The sequence below is a fragment of the Phlebotomus papatasi genome, chromosome 1, assembly GCF_024763615.1.
Source record: "Phlebotomus papatasi isolate M1 chromosome 1, Ppap_2.1, whole genome shotgun sequence".
Classification (NCBI taxonomy): Eukaryota; Metazoa; Arthropoda; class Insecta; order Diptera; family Psychodidae; genus Phlebotomus; species Phlebotomus papatasi.
In genome coordinates this window covers 70067626-70087657 of record NC_077222.1, presented here as the reverse complement: position 1 = coordinate 70087657, position 20032 = coordinate 70067626, and the positions used below count along the sequence as shown (strand labels likewise).

Genomic DNA, 20032 nt, shown 5'->3' with positions numbered 1-20032 from the left:
CAACAGTGTTCTTTTTTTCTTGGTACCCATATATACCTCAAATATGGGAGGAGAATATAATGGTGTACAAAACAGTTTTCTTAAGTTCAAAATACCAAACTTAATATGACTCAAAGTAATTTGTTATAATTGTACTGGTGAGTGATTAAACTTATCACTAGCTAACATGAGATGCTATTATCCAATTATAAGATTTCTTTTGAGACTCATACTCGCAATTAACTTGTTAATTAAACATTAGAGATACTTTTGTGTTTGAATAAAGTTGAGGCCATTCTATTATCATGACAACAGTTTCATCTTATTGTCTAATAAATTTACACACTGTCTCTCACTTAAGTCAGACTTTTTTTTATTTGATGTCCCCTTAATGGTTTGTAACACCTAATGATGATATTTTTTTCTTGTATTTCAGTTTTACACGAAAATTTACACACATTCAAATTTAAAATTCAAAAATTAATTAGGCTGTGAAGGTTAATTTACAATAATATTCCATCTCCCTTTTTTTGGGCACAATAATAGTTACTTGTGTGTAGATTTTTTCAATATTTTAAAATCTTTGCCATTCATTTATAAAACCTTAGGGTAAGTGTGCCATATTTCGGCATAGTTGCATGCAAGCGTCAAAGTCTCAAGTTTGAAATGTAATATTTTAAATACAAATTGATTTTTTTTAAATTCTTTCTTCTGAAAGAGTGTTGCTTGGAACTTTGTGAAGAGTTTACAGTCCTTATTTATTCTAAAATATTCTTAATACATTTTAAAATGAATAAAAGTATAGACATAGCTTTGGTACCCTATTTCGGCCACCTTCATTCTCATAGTTCCTTGCCCTTAGGGAATTCTTCCAATATCTTTTTCACGTTATCTCGTATGTCGAAGCTACATGTTTTGTTATTCTTTTGCATTGTATAATCTCTAGAGTACGTAAAATATAAAAGTTCATAGAAATTAGAGGAACAAAAAAGGTGGTCGAAATTGCAAGCTGGCCAGAAATTGGCACACTTACCCTATTATGTTTTTTTTTTATTATTTTGCACCAATTGAAGTAAAATAAAAATATTCATGATTTTAAATTAATTTTATATTCAACCTATTCAACACACCATGTCACTTTTTTGTCAGAAGAATTTCACACAACACATCACCCAAGACAGTCTTATACAATCTAAACTCAATAGAAATCAATTATTTTCCTCCTCTTATTCACATATGTATAATATTTTGAAATATCTCTCAGAAATTCCTTGTTGAATGAATAAAATTGTGAAAAATCAAGTGTGTTAATTGCTCAAAGTATAGTAGCAAACTTTACATGTGAAATACACCAGTGCAACAAGGCCATATGTAATTATGCTTATACTGAGCTCATGTAGTTTTGTCAATAAAACGAACATATATAACTAAATTTTCAGACAAGGAGAGGGCATAGGAAAAAAAAGATAAGGTGCGAAAAAGTGCTATTTATAAAAAAGAAGAAAAAAAAACGATGTAGAAAAGCTGATAAGAAGACATTAAGTTTGCACACTCTGATATCCAATAGCACATTTTATCAGTGGTGCTAATAGAGAAGAGGAAATACATGATTAAATATTTCTTTCTCTACGTGCATAAAACTGGGAATAGGATAACCATGAGAGCTTCTTGATAACAACGACATGCGCATTCATACACAGCTGATATTGACGCAAATATTCCCCTGACTATATAAAAATTGATAAAAGAGACCATGGTACCAATGGTAGTTGAATCTAGCAACATATAAAATGACTTACTTTCAATTCTAGGTAATTAAATTCCTTGTCAATTGCACGTGAAGTTTGTAATATGATGAAAAAGCCAGGAGTGCCTCAAGAGATGCAATTTATTAAACTCTTTTTTACGTGGAATGTTTTCGAACTCGTCGTATAAATGTAATATCGTTTTTTCCCCAACAGAAAATTTGGGTCGCACACACAATTTACATTTTAGTCGTAAAATCTCCCAAAAAAGGTTATATTATACTTATACAAAGGAGGGGCACAGCCCTTTTTCTAATTTGTCACTTCACTGTGGCATTTTCAAATAAATAATATTATAGTTACACTCTTTCTCCTCTTTATAGCACAGTTCTTTTACAAATCCATTGATATTTTATATTTTAAATATAAGCCCCCAAAGAGATTTTCTTTTTCGTGATTCCTTGAGGGAGTATTATTATCTCAACTTTGAACTCAAACTTTCCAACAAGATTTTTATTCTTCAACAACCAAAATTCTCGGTATCTCTGCGCCAACGCACACAACGTTCCTTCGGTAAAATGTATTTATAAGAATTTTCTACCGTCTTGAATTTATTTGAATTTTGATAAATATATCTCGAGCTAAGACGTCTTTTTGTTGTTTTCTTTTTTTTCGAGAAGATTCTCAATTTGAGAAGTGAATATTCAATTAACGCCAATGTTATACAACTCAACTGCGCCAGGTACCGATTTCAACTGACTCGGGCACGATTTGTAAAACATTTTTAACCGAGCCAAATGTATATGCTATATGGGTATATCATCGACAGTGGAGGAAGAGAGAAAAACTCGAGCTCCACAGACACAATCTCATACAACAGAGTGGCTCATAAGTCTCCATGAGTTTGGGGAATGATCTTTTCTATATGGGTTCATGGAAGTTCTATATAGTTGACCATACATTGGGAGAACTTTCAATCCGGTGAACAAGCATTAGTGTGAGTATTTTTTCATTCTGAGATTATTTAGCATTTAATCTTCCATCTGACCCACAACAATAGGGTTGATTTACCACTTCGTGCCACCTTCGACACCGCTTTCCGTCACTTCACGCAAATTTAGATTAGTCAAAGCACCCAGAGTGGGTCAGTGGATAGAGCAGTGGCTCTGAGACTGCGAGGTCGTGGGTTCGGAGCTGAGCGGCAGCAGAAAAAAGATTTCTCATGCCATATCGGCTTCGAATTCGTCCAGTGAATGAATGAATAGTAATGTCAATGGTGCATATTGGCAAAAAAGTGAACCGCCTAAAAACAATAGAGGCTGGTACGAAAACGAATTTCGACATGAAAGTGGTACTTCAGTCGATATAAGTATTCGCTGTCACTGATCCCAAACACACACCGAGAAGGGATGCTGTGATATAGTAACGGCACTGATTGTCCACACACAGCTGCGATATAGAGCGGCTACACCCGTATCGGGGGATAAGATAGAATAGGAGTGGGGAAGCATAAGGGGCCCAATTGGTGGCCTGGATGCATCGGAATATCCGAAATGGAGAACTGACCCCTGGTAAAATCTTATCTCTTAGATTAGTCAAACAAAACGACGAAAATGTTCTTTCATGGGTTATCATCAATTGGATGTTTGAACCTGAGTGAGTTGAATAGCCAAAATATTCATTGAATATTGTGTTGATTCATGTTAGTGGTGATTTGTACATTTGACCTGAAGTGAGATTTGCCTTGTGAATTAGATTTTTCGTGTAAAAAATGGGAAATTTTTTAAGACATTTACCAATCAGTGATGTGATACTCCTTATTTTGGACAGGTGTTTTTCTCTGAAAATTTCGTGAAGTTTTAGTTTTTGGGATGACTAGGTTGGACAAATGCCTAGAGAAACAAAGGAGCATCATCTCTACGAAAAAGATGTAGCGAGAAATGCCTTGAAAGGCTCCCTGAAAGGCCAGGGAATGCACAAATTCGAGCGTACTTGGATTACCGAAGTCAACTCACTTTAATGAATGATATGGAAAGTTTCCGGGCTTCTGTGACATTCTACGTTTCCCTTACATGAACAGGAAGAGGACTTGGTAAGTTTGGTTCATGAAATGAAGAACAATGGGCATCCTGTTGAGGCGGATCAGCTGTCCAAATTTACAGCCAAGTTGTCCAAATTAATAACCAAGTTGTCCAAAATAAGAGTCAAATTCACCTCTACATATCAATAAAACGTATTAAAACTAATTTTAGTAAAAATAAGACGGTAAATAGCTTGCCAAGTTTCTGAACAACCCTTCTGAAAAGAGAGTAACAAAAAAAGTGAATTAGTATTGAAAACATCGCACTTCAAACTTGGAACATCGATGCTTATAAGCAGAATGGGCAAAATTATGAGCCTTTACCCTTTAGATGATAACATATCAACAGCAGTTCGCTCGCAACTGCTAAAAGCCAAAAAGACCTATTTCAGTCTATCAATAGTATTCCGGTCTAAAAATTTAAGTATAATGACAAAACATCTGCTGTGCAGAACTATGGTCTTGTCCATCCTGCCAGTTCTCAGATATTCGTTTGAAACGTGAGTCTTTAGCAAGAAGATTGTAAATTCGTAGTCGCGGGAAGAGGATTCTTCCACGCATTTTAGACCCGTATATAACGCCCTGGCCACACTAAGCCCAGAGACGGTCTAACATAATTATAATCAAAATAATGATTTGACTAAATTCCCATCAGTTTTCCACTAAGCTGTTTCTGGGTTTAAAAAGACAGACGGATTAGTCACAAACTGATGGACATGTAATCTAATCAATATTTTGATTACAATTAAGTTAAGTAGTCCTTCGACTGAAGTCGAAAGTGTCTCTAGGGCATAAGGCAGGACAATTCCCGCGCCCAAATAACTACCGATGAGATCTAGGTAAGGGTTTGTCAGTACGCCTTAATTGATTTCGAAATAGTTCTGCCAGTTCTTACTTATTCATAGCGACTCTATTAAATGTCAAAAACATCTTTAGAAAGCATTTTTTTTTTGTTTACAAAACATATGTGTCGCTCAAATTGCAAAACACATAATCCTATTTCCATTTTTAACAAGTTTTGTCATTTCTTCAAAAGAGGAAACAAAATCTAGTTTAAATCGCTTCGCTTACTTTCATACGCGAAAACCGGGAACCTGACATAAAAGAGTGAATTCGCCCTATGTTGATGTTCACCAGACACTGTCAGCAAACTCTCTTCTCTCTTGAGTTAATATAATCAACCAGACATAAACTCGCCACACTCCTTCGTGTGGTCACACCACACAAAATTAATCCACACAACCTGATACGGAAAGTTAACAAAAGGAGAGTGCACCAGACTCAGACACACTCTCTGGGTGGTACTTATGCTCCTATGCTACTCACATACATTTTTATGCTGCTCCCCATCTCGCAGCGCACTTGAAACAACAATCACTCTTGGCAACTTCCAACTGCGTGTGACCAAGTGTGCGCATGACGGTTGATGGGTTTACACAGAGTGAGCAAAATAGAACCATCGCGGATACATCGGCTAAGGAAAAAAACCAAGCGAAACAGACCAGGATTGGTGGCAATTTTTCAATTCTTTCTTCACATCCCCCTTCGAACCCCAATCAAGAAAAATATCAGGTGAACAAAGCAGAAGGAAACCCAAGTAAAGACAAGAAATACAAGTATTCATTCTATTCTTCTTTAATACAAAAAAAAACTTCATCCAAGCCTCGCACACTCATCATCACCCATGTCAACCAGTATCAAATCGATTGAACTCTCTATCGATGGCATACACAAGAACACAAATTACCAATCCACACTATTTCTCTGCCCATCTCTTTGCTTTTAGCACTCAATGGTACTAGGTTGAAACACTATGGCAAATGGGCAATAAGAGACACTGTATGGTTCAGGGACCTCTTCATTCCATCACACACCATAGGTTCAACCATTGAAAGATAAATAACCATTAAATTGAAATTTAATACTATCCACTTGCATATAAATTACACCCAAATGCAACATCACATAGTAAAGACGTTTAAAGAATGATTGTGCACAGAGAAATTTCTCATTTTATCCAAGTAAAATCATCAATTTGATCTTCTCCCTATAAGTAAGACCATCAAAGATTGTATTCCGCGCGGTAGCAAATAAAACGATCTTTCACCCATTATTTTATTTTCCTTTCACATTTGAACTCACATAGACTTTAAAGACATAATCGCATTTAGAAAAGACAAAAGGGCCATAATTTAGTGAATTACCAACAAAGGTACAATTGAAGAAAATATCTTTCAACTGTTTATGAAATAGAAAAAAGACTCTTTATCTGACTAAAGAAATCATTTTACATATCTCTCTTGCCGATTAAGATTTTCTCGAAAAATAATATAGGAAGCAACATTTTATCGCGCTTCAAATGTCATTGATGAATGGTTGAGTGTAGAAATTGCTCAATTTACATCTTTTTCGTGGAAAATGAAAGTCATTTTCAAGGCAAAAAAAGAGCGCTAAAAGAAATTTGTCAAAATTGACTATTTCACGGTGTTGTGGAAAAAAGAAACTCCAGCGGAAATCAAACTGAGAAACTATTGTATAAGAAAAGGAGAAGAATTAAATGAAAATTGAAATTAAAGAAAAGTCTATTTCTGAAGGTATCTTCGCCAACGAACCATAAAACTAGCCTTGACAGATAATGCAAAGTTTTGAAATTATACAGGAAGATAATGAATGCCAAATAGTAAATTACAAAATTAGTAGTATAATTTTGTACAAGTTTTTGATTACATGACAAACATGCAAGATTATTTATCCTAAACGCCTTAATGTAAAACCTTAAATTACACTTTACGTTATGCATGCACAATGATTTTTTTTCTAAATTATACCTTGGATTAATTTCAAGAATTAAAAAAAAAACTTGAAGTAAATCAAAATTACAAAAAATGGTTTTGCAAATACAGAAAGATTATTTTTCTGAGAATATTTCAAAAATTAAAATAGATTAATTTTGTAAAATTTGGACTATGAAAAGAGCGGTTTTAGCACACAAACGCAATGAAAATGACCTGTTTCTTAATTTTCCGCTTTCCAAATTGTTATGTTTACAACAAAAACCGGCTAATTTAATAGGGAAATGCGTATACAATAGACTGTTTACACTCGCAGTTTTGACAAACTTTTAACAAGATTTAACAAACAAAACTTTCCAATATTCTGTATGCAAGAACATCTTTTTGACAAACTTTTCTTGATAATTTAACAAAAGTTTCTTTTTCAGATTATTAAGATTTTAAATATTGATTTTATCGTAAGGACCTATACTCTAAATGCGATTTGAATTTCACTCCAAAAATTCATTTATAATTCGATGAATTAAATTTTGCATATAAGACAACGTAATAAGAAACACAATTTTGATTTATTGCATTTTAATAAATCTAAATAGTGTGCTAGAGGCATCATTTATTACGCAAAAACATGTTTTTAGGTTTGCATTTAATTTACTGTAAATTTTAACGATTTTTAATGAAATAGAATTCTTAAATGTTTATTACTATTGTAAGGAATCTCAACTAATTGGATAAAAATTCATTTGAAATGAGTATAGCAAAGCATTCAATGCTTTGTAAAATACTCGAACTCATGACTATGATGCTGTACTTCAAAAGTATTTTAGCATCATTTATCGTTCATTGGTTCACAAACGATTTGAACCGATTCATAAATCACTCAAAAGATCACCCAAAGTTGCTTAGGAGTAATATAATATTGATCTTCGTGTAAAAATTAGTTATCGATTCATGTTCACTACAAAACCGATTGGCCGATTCACTAGTCTTCTCAGAAATTCCAAGACACCTCCACCGAGACCAAAAATTTCCCCAGTCGGTTAACACTTTAAGGACGATTGGGTCACAGGTGACCCAAAAATGAAATTTTTCCTACGGCCTTCTAATGTTGCATATTGCTTTAAAAAGTCAGAAAAAGTGATTTTTTCTGACCCTCGATCTCGTCCTTAAACGGTTAAGAAATACGCTTTCCAGAGCCTTTTTTATATTTGACCTTTAAAAACCGTTACTGGGAACGATTCAGCGAAATTTTTGTATAAGGACCAAATGTCCCCTAGATAATGTTACGTTTGGTGTCATGTAGGGGTTCGTTAGAAAGGTCTTGGAATTCTGACAAGACTAAACCGGATCCAATCGGTTATGAAGCAGTAATGAACCAATTCATAACCTCTAAGTAATTTTTATTGGAAAATCAATTCGACGCTTCCATTCCATACTATTCTATCTCAGAATAACAACTTTTCAGGAGAGACGTTTAAAGTTTGCGATTTCTCATGCTAGCTACCCGTTTAATTTTTTTCAGAAAAAAATAAATAAATAGGGTAAGTGTGCCAAATTTCGGCATATTTGCATGCAACCGCCAAAGTCTCAAGTTTAAAATGTAATATTTTCAATACAAATTTAATTTTTTTTATTACTTTTTAATAAGGAGTATTTCTTGAAACCTTGTAGTCAGTTTATCGTCATTATTTTCTCTAAATTCTTTCTTAATCATTTTTAAAGGGAATAAAAATGTAGACATAATATTGGTGTCCTATTTCGGCCACCTTCATTCTCATAGTTTCTTGCCCTTCAAGAATTGTTTCAATGTCTTCTTCAAATCAACTTGCTCGTCGAAGCGACATTTTTTTATTATTTTTTGCATTGCATATTCTCTAGAGTATGCAAAATATAAAAGTTCATGGATATTCGAAGAACAAAAATTGTGGCCGAAATTGCAAGCTGGCCGGAATTTGGCACACTTACCCTATCTTGTTACCCGGATGTCGGATGACTACCAAATTTTCACCAGTTGCAGATCTCGCTCTCAGGAATCGAGGAATCCCTCGGTTAAGGCTAAGTCGACTTAGCATAGTATGGAATGGAGCCATCGAATTGTATTACTCCTAAGTTACTTTGGGCGATCTTTTGAGTGATTCAATAAATCCGTTGTGTGTTACTTTATAGGGGAAAGTGGTCTGCCTTTGAATGCGGCAGCCTTTGAATATTGTAATTTTTTCATTTTTCTTTAAAGCATAAATTCTTTTCTTTTAACTATTAGATAGCTATTCATAATCCTCACAAGTCATAAAAAATGCAGACCCTAGCTCTTATTTTCTAGGTGCTAGGGCAAAAAAACCAAACTGAGCTCTAAACTGTAATTTTGATGTTCCACAATTCATGTGTTTTTTCATAATCAAAATAATTTTTCGAACAAATCTTCTATTGTGAATCATAGAAGCTTATTCTTGGATGGTATTTCTCCAAATACATTTTGATTCAGATGAGACAATTTTTGTGGGTGATAAAAGTTTGCAAATATTGCTCTGCGGCAGCCTTTGAATCTTAATGTTGTGTGCCTTTGAATCCTCTTTTTCCATGCATTGAAACATCTGACAGCTTCCTGTCCGGGAGCAGAATAGAACTCCTACTTTGGTCTGACGAATGTCATACAAATACTTATAACATGCTGTCTTGCTCCGGCCAGGATGTTTCAAACTGACAATTGTCAACTTCAATTGCGTTTTATTACAAATTTTCAAGTGAAAAACAGTGCTTCAGAAAAATGTAAAAAATGTTGTTGTATAATGACTTTTGACTACAGTGATTGTTTTATTGAGTGCATTAGGGTTCATGCTAATCAATTATGGGCCGTTTAATGTTACAGACCTAATATTCTCAGTGAAAGATTAAGATTCAAAGGCTGCCTAACCACATTCAAAGGCTGCCTAACCACATTCAAAGGCAGACCATGCAGGCTGCCTTTGAATATATCGACATCACATTTTCAAGTTTCTCACCAGGAAAAACTGAGGACTTGTGAGTCCTGAATGGGGTAAGCATATAAGCTCAATGAACAAGAGAATTTTTTGGTGTAGTGCAAATTAAAACTCATGTTGTAGTTTACTCTGAAAAAAATCTCAAATTTTGAACATCATTTTACGTTCAAAGGCAGACCACTTTCCCCTATCTTTTTTTTTTTTTAAATATTTTCACATTCTCCTATAATCTAATATTATATTACTTTTTTGAGGAACTTTGTGGATATTTTATAATGTTTTTTTTTGCAAAAAGAAATTAAATTAAATTCGTACATGGACGACTACCCTTCATTTAAGGAAATATAAATTGTTTATTCGGAAATCGATTCACCAGCTGCAGGAAGTGGTTTCACGAAAAAATAAATAAACAAATAAAATAACAATAACAGACAGACGTGATAAACTGACAAATTTACCTCCCCTTTGCGCTTAATCAAGCATTTCCCACTCAATTTAGATAACATACGAGTTTCTCCCCATTGAATCACTATTAATAGTTACTTTGTCTGCAATCGTGTCCCTCATTCTCCTTCGTCACAACACAGTGCCAGGCATAAAACCAGCTGATTGGCATAAAGATTGCTTATTTTAAATTCTCTATTTAAGATGTTACCTCAGACAAAAAAAAATACAAGAGGTGTGTATTAAAATTTTTCCTCATCTCAAACATGTCTTTTTTTTTCAACACACACCTCTCAATGAGACACACTTTATAAAATTGTATCTTGATTTAACACCATTGCACATAATTGCAAACACTTTCTATTTTATGAAATGAATGTTTTCATTGGCTAAATAATATTAAAAAAAACCTACTCAATAGCTTGGGCATTACATTGAAAATTGCATTTGTTCATGTCTCCTGAAGCGAAACCCAATTACTGTTAAAGTTCCTCAATTCCACACTCATATATATTGAAGTCGTGTGAATATTTTGTATTGATATTCTTTGATTGAAAATTTCATGGATGTTTGAAGAGGGATGGAGAGACAAGAGGGAATACAGTATTCTCACAAAGAATAGGTGATTCTTGCAAAAACTACCGTGGCATGTTGATGATGGACGGGACTGAGGTGTTTCTTGCAAACTCAGGGATGACGATAATATTATAAGCAAAAAAGAATGTTACGTGTAGCAATTGATGTTGCAGCGCAATTATTATTCTCATTTTATTGCATTGAGACAAGTGGCTGGTGTTGAATAATGATCTTTTCGAGAGAAATATCAAATCGTGGTGTCTCGAGGAAAAATATAAGAAATTTATACAAAAACTATTTAAGATATAAATAATATTGAGTTAAATTGCAATCATCAATGGCAGAACGTGTTTACGGATATTTTTATTTCACTCTCAGTCCATTGTGTTTATACAATAATTTCAATTTCTCAATCAAAATATTGACACTTCCACTTTTACCTCCAATGGATTCTCTGTACCAATCTTTCCAAAATATTTTCATATGAGAAATTATTCATTATGTCTCGCCTTTTTGTCCATTCTTTGTCACACTCTCAAGAACGTGTCTCACACTTTATATCGTGCTTAGTTTACCATATGATACATAGCTGTATCAAAAAGTATTTCTTTGTGACCACAGCAAGAGAGTCCAACAATAGCTCGTCAGAGTTGGAGAATTAACATAAAAAGTCTTTCAAATGAAATTCAAACCTAACATGTCTCAGCACCAATGGCTCGAAAGACGACACTCTTTGCCCATTGTGAATTGTAATGCACTTTCGAGAATTGTACATTTAAAACACATACGTATATATTTTATCTTCCAGAGTGATTATTTGTGACAAAAATAGAAGTTTGTGTAAAATTTCCTTTTAAGTTTCTTCAATTTATTTTGCAAATTTGTATACATCACCCTTTCTCCTTATTACAAATTAGGAGCATTCTGTTGGAAAAGAAATTACTTTGCCTTTACACCACCAATTTAATGGACAAATGAGTGAATTTTGAAAGTTTTCCGCAATTGTTCTACGACACACAAAATCATGTAACAAAACGAAGAAAATGGATTTAATACAAAATACTTAATCTAACTATACAAACTTTAAACAAATTAATGTGGTCTGTGGGTTTCACGCTTCAAATATTTTGCAAACACCTTAATTTTAAACTCAAACCAATTCAAACAATTTTCACTCTCAGTATCATATAAAATTTATTTTAGAACTATTAGATGCCAATGCAGATTCAAGCCGGATCTTACTTACAGTGGAATTAGTTTTCATTTTTAATATTCAAATTACAATTAGGTCGACAACTTTAACACATTTTCAAATAGTTTTTAAAAGTTACTTTTAACTATCAAAACTTTCAGGAATATATACCGCAAAATTTATTAAACAATCATAAGAGTCGTTTGCATTGCATATTCTAAAATATGAAAGTTATATAAGGGTTGAAATAAGCAAATTTGTTGGGTAATTAACCATACATCGGTTTAAAAATATTTTAAAGATCAAAATATGTAAAATTTTTATTTTTTTAATTCACTTTAGAATTTAAATTTAATTGCAACTTTCCAACAACATTTTTGTGAGCATAGAGGTTATTATAATTCTCAGGATCCTTTTTAATATTCAAGAAAATATTTAAAAATAAATTAAAAAATACGAAAATCAAATTATTTTTTTTTATCTTTGCAAATTCTTCACCGTTAGGAATTGCCAAAGAACAATAAATGTGTAAATTAAGCAAAATACTCAGCAAAATAGAGTAAATAAAATTAAGCCACAAAGTCCTGATTTTTAGCACTTTTAGTGTTGGTTGGGTTGTTGAGGAATTTAAGGCACTACAAAAAAATATAATATTATCCACATTAATTGAAAAATTCGCCCTAAATCTTTAGAATGTTATGGGGCATTTAAAGAAAATAATGTTTTATATAAGTTATAGAGAAAAGTGCAAATGCTTTGCAAGTTCCCAAGCTTTATAATGGTTAAATTTTTTCTATACTAAATGTGACTGCAATATATTTTAAATATGGGACACTTTCCCCTAGTTTTTAAAATATGGGTGCAATTAATCACATTTATTGAAAAACATAGGAAAAATTTAGTTATTATAAAGCTTGAGACCGTGCGTGCAAAGCATGGGCACTTTCCCCTAAGCAATACGTTTGTCTTTTGTAAATAAATAGGATCGAAGAAATGTCACTTCGACAGTGAACCCATGTGGAATTACTGCGATTTTTTCATTTTCAGATATATTTTAAAGTTTTTTCAGTCTGACATGTCATCCAAATCATTGAGAGAAATCCAAAAAAGTTAAAATAACATTCCGTAAATGTTAATTTTACCCTGCAGTATTGATCCAAAATCGGTGTAAATATTACCTTTTTTAGGTGTATTAGGGGTTAAAGGTACCCTTTTTCATGTTAAATTTACCCTTAATAAGGTGTAAAATTAACATGAAAAAATGTTGATATTTTACACCTAAAAATTGTTAAATTTCTGAGGAAAAAATGTTAAATGTTAACCCTCTTTTTTTCTCAGTGATAGGAGAATACCGTTAAATCATTTCTATAATAACGATTTTTCGAAATTAAGGAATAAAAGGGCTCTAGAGAGAATATTTCTCAACCGAATGGGGTAAATTTTTGGGTTCGGTAGAAAGGTTTTGGAATTGTTGACAAGTCTGCACCGGTTCGTAACCGATAACTAATTTTTATTCGAAATGTAATTATGTTACTCATAAGGTATTTTGGGCAATATTTTCAGTGATTTATAGATCGGTTATGAACCGATAAGTAATTTTTGACAAAAGATTAATTCTATTACTCCTAAAGCTACTTTGGGGATCTATTGAGTGATTTATGATTTATGGTTTAAATCGGTTGTGAACCGAAAAACGGTAAATGATGCAAAAATCCTTTTGAGGTATAGCAACTAAGTCACGAGTTCGAGCATTCCGCAAAGACTGTCAAGTTTTGCTACCTTTTTTAAATTAGGATTAGACTTCATACAGTGGCGGCCAAAATAATAGAATAATTTTGCAAAGCTTTTATTTTTTTAACTTTTGTATTTTTCCCAATTTGATATCATTCTGCAGTAGAAATCTTCAAATTATTAGAATCGTAGAATAAGGATTGTTTTGGCCGCTGGAGGTCTCTATTTTACACAGAATACGTCAATAGTGAAACTCAATTCGGCCAAAAAAAAACTGTAAAACTGTCATTTATGGTTTCTAAATATGGCTTTATACGAATTTATTTGATTTATAGATCACATTCTTTAATTTAAATAAAGGTGGTCCTATTGTGTTGTTCAAACCGAATTTCACTATTGATGTATTCTGTGAAAAATAGAGACCTCTAGCGGCCAAAACAACACTTATTTGACGTAAGGCAATTATTTGAACATTACTATGTCAAAATTATTTCAATGAATTGGAATAAACAAAAATGCTCATGGTAAAATAGTGGTCTTTGCGGAGCTGATTCTATTATTATGGCCGCCACTGTATGTGAATTCGTTGATACTATGTCCTTGTCCACAGAAGAAACGGTCGATATAAAATCTAAATAATTTAGTTTAGACGTAAACCAGTTACGCTTATGCATCATACACATGATTCAAAATTGAATATGACTGTCTTTATAAGTTCCCAACTTTTCCAAATTGCTAACCTCTAATCTAATTCAAACAAATTGATTTTCAATTAAAAAAAATGAAAGTGTTTTGTGAAAATATAAAAATGAAAAGAATCTTTGAAAACTGCAATCTCTCCAAATTAATTGAAAATTAAACAGTTGAGTACAGTTTCGGAACAGTTGAGAACTAAAAATAAAGAATGAATAAATATGCTGTCAGAACTCACAGAATTTATTTATACACTGAGTGAGAGAAATCCGAAAAAGTCAAAATAACATTCCAGAAATGTTAATTTTACCCTGCAGTATTGATCCGAAAACGGTGTAAATATTACCCTTTTTAGGTGTATTATTGGTTAAAGTTGCCCTTCTTTCATGTTGATTTTACTCTTAAAAGGTGTAAAATTAACATTAAAAAATGTTGATATATTTTTACACCAAAAAAGTGTTAGTTATGACGAAAAAAAGTTAATCACAGCCTCTTTTTTTTTCAGTGTAAGAGCAAAATTCTATTCAAATTCAAACTCTTTAATATAGGGTAAGTGTGCCAAATTTCGGCATAATTGCATGCAAGGGCCAAAGTCTCAAGTTTGAAATGTAATATCTTTAATAGAAATTGATTTTTTCATTCCTTCTATTTAAGGAGTGTCGGTTAGAGCCTTGTAGACAGTTTATCGTCTTTATTTACTTTAAAATAATTCTTAATACATTTTAAAATGAATAAAAATGTAAACATAGCTTTGGTGTCCTATTTCGGCCACCTTCATTCTCATATATTATGTAAAAACTAAAAATTTATGGAAATTTGAGGAACAAAAAAGGTGGCCGGAATTGCAAGCTGGCCGGAATTTGGCACACTTACCCTATCATAAACAAAATTTCCCCTTCTAAAATTATGCTCTTCATTTTTTCTTCAATAGAAATTTAATATTCTAAGCACGCAAAGCACAAATACTTGTTTTAATTGATTCGCAAAATAATTTGTTTTTAATTACTAATGAAATATAGATTAATGTATCGTCTATTTTCTATTTTAAAATAACTTAGAGGAACGTGTGTGGTCTTGAAAAGGGGTATTGACCCTTACCACTAGTTTACACATAAATATAATTCTTTATTTTTTTAATTTCCAAGAATTTCAACAATTATATGATTGACAACATTGCTTTTGTGCTGTGTTTAGGCACCTTACCTTCCCTCCAAGTGATTTTTTTTTCACATGAATGTTGCAATAATTCCCTTCGTTTTTTGACTGTGTTAATATTACAACATTTTAGTGTTTGAACAATGAAAAATGTATTTTTTCCAAACTAACACGAGGAATTATGTGAATAAAATCTTCATCTGCCCACTGTATGTTAAAACTACGATTGTGTCAAAAGTAGAAACATGAGAGAACGAGAGAATTCGTGATAAAGAGAGGGTAAAGAAACAGAGAGAATATCAAAACATTCAACTCGTCTCAGTTGGTATTCTTGACTGTCATTATGTAATGAGAAATTTTTCTTGTGCATCAAAAATTTTTGTGGTAATTGTGGTCAGGAAATAATTCAAAAACTAATCATGTCTGTGGTACCATCATCGGGGAAGTCTATTGAACTGAAACCATTAACAAAATACAACGTTTGCTACTATTATGCGCCCATTTCGAGCATGATTAGCTATGCGGCACTCTCAGTAAATGTTATGAATCCCTCATTGGTGTACAAGTAAGTCATATAAATCTACAATTTTTCCGGCTATTTTCCCTTACTATTCCCATGTTTTGGGTTTAAAGGTTCCATCCCAATCGAGACGTAACAAACTACCTCCTCTACTGGACTCTATTTGGAAGTGGTCTCTACATCTACGGCCGGCCACACTTACGAGCATTGCCTCATAAAACGCGTGCTTCTTACAGGTAAGAGTGTCCGGAATTTGAAACTCCCGGATCATATTTACACTTAAAATCAACCCTTGTTTTTCCTATTTTCTTCTGCAGCATTGTTGGAAGTGTTTTATTCAGCATGGGATCCCTTCTTGTATGGGCATTTATTCGTACCGTTGTCCCTAAGAACAACGCCCTGCATACGATCTTAGGATTAGGATCTAGTTTTGTGATTGCACGTCTAAGTTATGATTACTTGGACCATGTGGACAGTCTCACTCCTTCTAAGTAAGCCTGACCAGGACTTTTTTTAGCTCTTCATTGTCTCACAATTAAAATCAATAAAGTGAACCAAATTGTACTCTTTCAAGTCTGCTGGAAACAAACAACCTTATAATTATTCCTAATGATGTAGAGAAAAATAAAAAAATAAATAAATAAATGAATGTGAAAAATGGCATTAAATGAGCTTGGCACACTGCTCAATTGATTGATAACCACGTGTGCAGAAAATTGCAAAGGAAAAAAATTCACAATAATAAAACCAGGTGAAATCGAATTCAGCAACCTAAATACACATAAAACCATCAATTTTCATTATATTGGAATAAAACCAGAAGTATAAATGAATAAATCACCGATTCACGATTGCTGATAAAAGAGATGAAATGCTTGGACTTGGCCAAGAGAGAAAACTCTATATTAGGGTTGAGGCGTTTGTGATAGCTATGATTCTCTCAAAGGAATCAGAAAAATTACTTTGGAACCTTTGCAACTTAAAAAAAAGGTTTCCCATATTGTTAGTATAGGGTAAGTGTGCCAAATATCGGCCAGATTCTAATTTCGACCACTTTGAGTGTAATTTCGGCCATGGAAATAAATTACAGTAGAGTCTCCTAAATTCGAACGCTCGGGGGGTATTTTTGGCATTTCTCACCTCCCAAATTCGAACGATTTTTTCAAAACTAACGAAATTTGTGTGAGATTAAATTGTACTTTGAATCAAATTCCCGTACTTTCTCGCAAGTCTTAGTGGTAACATACTTCCTTTTCATTTTATACGATCATAATGTATGTAAACATTCAGGAAGAAGCACATATATATGATTTTCATCACCAAGAAGAATACGAACTTTCTAACATAACCTCACAATTGACATTTTGAATCCAAACGGCGTTCGAATTTGAGAGATTCAGATTTAAGAGACTCTACTGTAATTAAAATTATGTATGTTATCTTCGAATAGTCAATGAATTCATTTTACTTTTAAATATTTATTCATTTTAGGATGTATTAACACAAAGAACGTTAAATTTTAGGTATAATTTGAATTTAAATTCCGTTGTAAAAACTCAGTGTGGAAAGAGTCTTACAAAAAATATGACAGATCTCTTGTGTTTCTAGCAGTCTTGTGATTTGTGGTGAAGTGCAGAGGGTTTTCCTTCGGTGTTTTTCATGAAAATTGATTAGTTTTCATTAAAGATTGTTTCTTTTTATGTTAATAGTGAATCAATCTTTAAATTTCGGGTAAAATTTCTCAGCTGGATTCTGCATTTCGCGTAAAAAAGTAGATACTTTGTAAGCGTCTCTCCGGTGAGGTAGTGTTGCCTATTCCGGCAACATCTTTTGCTTTCTTAAATTTCTTATTCATTTTATTTTTTTTTTTTCAATTTCTGAGTTCTAAAATGTCCACAGAAAAACACCATCCCTTCCATGGAAAAGATGATGTGGAAAAGGCCTTGGAAGAGTTCATGAAGGACAAATTGCTACGGAAATCTGCTCGTAAATTTGAGATGCTACTCTTCAGGTCTTCAGGACAAATTACACGGAAGATCTCAGGACTTGTGGATCATATAAACGTATTAAACTAAATATTAAACTCGTTCCGTTTGACGTTTTGAAATTTTCTATCCGTCTTTTACAAAATGTGGCCGGAATTTCACTCAAAGTGGCCGGAATACTACCCAAAGCAATGTCCACATTTTTATTAATTTTTCAATATTTTAGGAAGTGATTTAAAGAAAACAAAGATGATGAACTAGTTTTCAAGGTTCCACACAACCCTCCCGAAAAGGAAATAACAAGAAATATTAATGTGAATTAAAAATATTGCATTTCAAACTTAGGACTTCAGTGCTTATTTGCAACTATGCCGAAATTTGGCACACTTATCCTATCATTATTTTATAAATTTTCTTTAATATTTTTGATAATGTTTTTTTTATATTATGTTTCTGAATGAAACAGTGAATAATTCTATGGATTTAGAAGAAGTAAAAAAGAATTTCATCAGTCCAAAAATAAGCGTTTAAGTAGCATTCTTCGGAAAACGATCCAGTTACCCCACCTTACTATACTTATTTGTTAGTCATTGATATATTTAAGTAGTTTCCAGGCATTATGGAGAAAAAACATTAGATTTTTTTTATTGAGCTATTAAACTATTTTATTAAAGCGGTTTTCTAGTTCAATTTATTCTCAATTTGTAATTTGCTTCTATATTTGGAAAGGTCATTTCGAACATTAAACTTCTCCGAAAACACAGAATTTTTCAGTCAAACGCAAGAGGCATTCCAATCGCAACTTTGAAAACCAGTAGTCCCAGTAAAAACAAAAATGTAAAAATTTAGGGGTTTTTGCACAATTTTTTGTTCTAAGGGAATGAACAGAGTTCACATTCACAACAGCCGATGGAAGAACTAATCCTTGTTGAAGACTAAGCAAATTTAAGCGAAATAGTTAGCTATTTTTTTTAATAATTCTTTAAAAGCTGCGATTTCTAACAGGGTTTTTTCAGAGAATTAAATTAAAGGTTTTTTGAAAAAAAAACTACTATAAGGACACAAGAACCCCATATTGATCATCATCTTTTATTGTACTAAGAATTTTAGCACATCTTTTCTACAACACCTATGCACATTTTATCTTACAGTTTTTTTGCAAGATCGCGTCATGGAAATTGGGTTTTAAAGGAAAAGTAATACAGTAGACTCTCGCTATTACGGTTCTTTTAAGATCGGGCTAATTTTTAATTCCGACAATTATATTACAAAAGTTTGTTGACATATTTTACGTTTGATTAGGATTATCTTGCTTCAAATTTGCCGTGATTTTTGAAGTTGTGATTTTTTATTACTGAGGCATTTTCAAACAGTTTGACGCCCGAATTTCTCTCTAATTTGGACGACATTTCAGTCTCAAATGCCCGAATTTTAAAGAATTTACGCGAGAAAGATCAAAATTAATTTTGTACAGTCTCTGACTAATCGCCGTAATTACTAAAATAGCTTGAAATTTAGCAGAAAAAAGCAAAAATAGCTTTTTTGGTTGAATTTTAAAATTTTTCCTGATCATTCACCAAAAATACGAAAACTATTCCAAAGTAAATTTCTTACCAGGGAAGTACTAGAGTCATCAAATTCAGAAAAATGTGTGACTTTGCTCAAATACGCAGAAAGTCATCAAATGAAACGTGGTATATTCAAAAAGTGCGAAATTTCGTTAATTTGTTTAAAAAAAAAGTCATCAAAGTTTAAAATGACACATTACGCATCACATAATAAAGAAAATTTGTGTGACACTTTATGTGTGTGAGCGCTGGAGCAGCGGTATAGCGCAGGACAAATAACGGAAGTGCCGCTGGTTCGATTCTTGGTTCTGTCTGTTTTTTTTTCTCCTTTCGACATCGTTTTTTTCTCAATAAATATATATTAAAAAAGAATTTTGTGTGAAGAATTGCTACAAGTCCACACCAGAACATTCTGAAGCATCAGAATCTTTATCGGAGTCTCCCGTATTTGAGCCCCATTACACCCATTACCCGTTCCAAGTAGTCTGACGAATCTGAATCCTAGCTTCATTGCTGAAGAAGACCGACTATGAGGTCGAATACTGACAACTCTATCTAGTGCAGAGGTGTGCAAGAACCGTTGAGACCGAATAA

The 20032-nt window shown here is 32.8% G+C and overlaps 2 protein-coding genes across 7 annotated transcripts in view; one reads left to right on the top strand and one right to left on the bottom strand.

Annotated features, from left to right (window-relative positions):
- Positions 1-20032, bottom strand: part of LOC129799653 (dnaJ homolog subfamily B member 6) — a 70927-nt gene that overhangs the window by 38427 nt on the left and 12468 nt on the right. For 2 of the 6 annotated variants that reach the window (XM_055843750.1, XM_055843767.1), the window contains exon 1: positions 1779-8329. The exons of 2 other annotated variants lie outside the window; for them this stretch is intronic. The gene's annotated coding sequence lies outside the window, so the exon portion shown is untranslated. Of the gene's footprint in view, positions 1-1778; positions 8330-15413; positions 15583-20032 lie in introns of those variants that run through there. 2 more of the 6 variants (XM_055843759.1, XM_055843776.1) reach the window with 2 other exon arrangements.
- Positions 15680-16543, top strand: LOC129799675 (uncharacterized). Its single transcript, XM_055843799.1, has 3 exons — positions 15680-15930; positions 15999-16121; positions 16203-16543. The coding sequence occupies exons 1-3, from the start codon at positions 15785-15787 to the stop codon at positions 16378-16380; spliced, it is 447 nt and encodes a 148-aa protein (XP_055699774.1). The 5' UTR covers positions 15680-15784; the 3' UTR covers positions 16381-16543.